This window comes from Morone saxatilis, unplaced genomic scaffold, assembly GCF_004916995.1.
Source record: "Morone saxatilis isolate NCDOM2014 unplaced genomic scaffold, NCSU_SB_2.0 Contig22, whole genome shotgun sequence".
Taxonomy (NCBI): domain Eukaryota; kingdom Metazoa; phylum Chordata; class Actinopteri; family Moronidae; genus Morone; species Morone saxatilis.
Genome location: NW_023339785.1, coordinates 3482507 through 3485545, shown reverse-complemented (window position 1 = coordinate 3485545; position 3039 = coordinate 3482507). Strand labels below are relative to the sequence as shown.

The 3039-nt window shown below is 43.6% G+C and overlaps 1 protein-coding gene across 1 annotated transcript in view; it reads left to right on the top strand.

Moving 5' to 3' along the window:
- ppargc1b (peroxisome proliferator-activated receptor gamma, coactivator 1 beta) overlaps positions 1-3039 on the top strand; it is an 85410-nt gene that overhangs the window by 52680 nt on the left and 29691 nt on the right. Inside the window, exon 2 of the mRNA XM_035669753.1 lies at positions 2339-2524. Within this exon, the coding sequence (XP_035525646.1) occupies positions 2339-2524 (186 nt within the window). The remainder of the gene's footprint in view (positions 1-2338; positions 2525-3039) is intronic.

Here is a 3039-nt window from a genome sequence, read left to right as displayed (position 1 = left end):
TCTAGCCATGAAACAAATACATTTTAGGACTCAACTGTTTATATAAGGACTGCTGTCATGAAGCGTTTGATTCTTCGGCAAACTGTATTTACGCCACTTTTCCAGATCAAACCTTCGACAAATCCGCAACCAGACATCGATTCAATATTTTCCATTGACAGGTAGATTTCCTTTCATTGCACGGGCAAGGCATTATCGGTCATTGCAGATGAATACCCGATAGACCGTAAGATAGTGAGGTAAACGAGGTTGCAATGGGTACAGAACGAGTCGCGTGATTTGCTCGCCTCCGACAAAAATGAGAATGCTGGTGATGGTAGGACTGTCAGAATAACGAACCTCGTAATGCTGACTGGGAACCATGTTGATGCACACATGCAACCAGTGGGCAGTAACCATGAGATGTAAAAACTATATGTTGGTGTGGTGTGTTGGGTTTGTGTTTAGGCACATAAGTGAATGAATGGGTACAGATACAGGGCCGGAAGCAGCGCAATGCGTCCCTCATCCACGCACCATACAAGTAACAGCTGTTGCCTTTAGCACATGCACGCACGCACACACACACACACACACATTCAGCAAGCGCACAATGCTTGTACAAAAAAAAATCCAGTCTGACTGCTTTCTTTCCCCACATGTTCCCTCCTTTTCTACTGTTTCATACTATTCTTTCCTCCTTCCTCAAAATGTTCCTCCTCCCCCCAAGAGACCACAGTAACTTCCCTTCACACTGAGTCACGTACACACACTTCCTGCTCTTCTCCTTTTTTCTGTTCTCTCTGTGACGTGGCTCAGTGTTTCTGCCTGACTCTCAGCCATGTGTTGTGACTGCAGGCCACGTGGCTGCTAACTTCTGACTGCAACGTTGTTTTAGTGGATCACAAAGTGGGGCTCGTGTGGGGTTTCAGGGTTTCTTTAGAGTGTCTGAAGAGTTCTTGATGATCGTCCAGGGGTTTTTAAGAGGTTTCCATGTGTTAAGAGCGTTTTGAGAAAGGTGGTTGTCGAAGTTCAGGGGGGGTTACATGAGGCTTTGGGAAAGTCTTTAGGGGGGTTCTTTTTTTGTTGCTGCTTACTTTAGTGTCCTTCTGGGCATTCAGGCGTCATTCATAGGTTTTTAGATGATTCTAGTAGAGTCTATATGTTTTCAACAGAGTTCCAGAGGATCTTGAGGATGTTTCATGGATAAGGAGTGCTGAAGGGGCTGGCAGGGTCCTTGATGACGTTGAAGTGTTTTCAAAGAGAGTTTAGTTTCTCAAGGGGGTTCTGAAGTCCTTAATGAGGTTTATGGGGCTCATCAAACAAAAGCATTACATATTAATTTGTAAAATGAATAAAAACTTTTGTCATGATCATAAAGCAATGCATTTCCACTGAAATACAGTCTCCATAACATTTAGAGTGGCCTGAAATAATCATTGGATTGTTAATATTTTATGTACATGTGATTCTTGAGACTTCCCTGACAGCATAAAAAAAACGTAAACAAAGATTGATCAACCATGTGCCACCGTGACCAAGGAGGCCACTGTTTAACACACGCTCCACCGGCCAAGGGGAACTAATCACCTGAAGACCTCTTGGGTCACGGTTGCATGTTGTTGTGAACTACAGGGAGATGTGCAGGATAAATGCATGAAGACGCTTCCAGATAAGTGCTGCTGGTGTATGTGACATATTTCCGGACTAATGCTGCATTGTGCCGGTGCCGATGCCTCTGTTGGTTTCAGTGTCGAACCTCCTCTAACATGAAAGTCTCATTATCTATAATGAGTAGCTGTTGAGAGATGAGGGGCTGTTGATGAGAGCTCCTTGTGACTCCGACAGCGAACAGTGTAATAATATACAGTATATGCCAGGCTATGGAGGCTTTTATCCAAAGTGCCTCACAGTACTTCAACTGCATACATATTTTAGAAAGGATAGCCCAATAGGAACTGAACCCCTAATTTTAACAATGGCAGTGCTGCGCTGAGCGTTGAACTTCACAGAAAACTCCAACCCTGGCAGTCTCGTAGAGGGAGCATAATTATTTCCCATGTTTGGTAGCATGTGTTTCAGAGAGCAGTGGTTACAGAGAAAACATCATTTCCTTTGTGATCGCACAAGAGAGCGAAGCAGCAGACATGAGTGATGCATGCGAACTTGTTCATTTCTCACTGAGCATCTTTCCAGCTGTGATCAGCACCTCCAGTTTTTTGGGTTCATGTTTTACAAAGTGACTCATGCACTTTTGTAGCATCTCAAAAAAGACAAACCGCCTGGGAATTTTGCTTTAATCTCGATGTTTGACTAACGTGACCTTTCCCTCTCTCTCCCTCTCTTTTTCCGTCTTCAGTATGGGGAGGAGGAGGTGTGTTCGGATCGTTTGGACACTGACTTCCCGGACATCGACCTCTCCCAGCTGGATACCAGTGACTTCGACAGCGTCAACTGTCTCAGCGAGCTACAGTGGTGCAACGATCAGCCGGCGGACGCGTCACCGGCCTCCATCCACTACAGTACAGCAGATGAGCTCTTTGAGGTGAGGCTTCTTCACCAAAATACAGTTCAGATATACTGTACAACTGATGTTTCTCTCAAGTCAGCCATGGACACATTCTTCTACATGGGTGAGGGCTGCCATCAGAAGGCATCGGAAATATAGGTTTTCTCTAAAATCATTGATGGTAGTCATGCTTTTATGATAAATGTTATTGTTTAAATGTGTTAAAATGAACAGAATGGTGTTAATAAGATTCATCAGTGGATTGACTGAAATTATGTGTACAAGCTTCTGGTTCTCTAAGAAATCCATGCAACATTCAAAAGGCACAAACAAGCCCTTGCACAAGAAAGGAATTCTCTTCATCAACACATTCAATTCCAGATTGCTTCAGGTTTAAAGCTAATCCACATGGTGAGTGAACCTGAAGCTGTACTTTAAAGTTCCTAAAATCGGATTTTGATTTTGAAAAACATCCTGCTGGACCCCTAAACACAACATTAGTGATTCAGCAATAATATATGGCACCATTAATGGTGGAACCCATTGCTTAA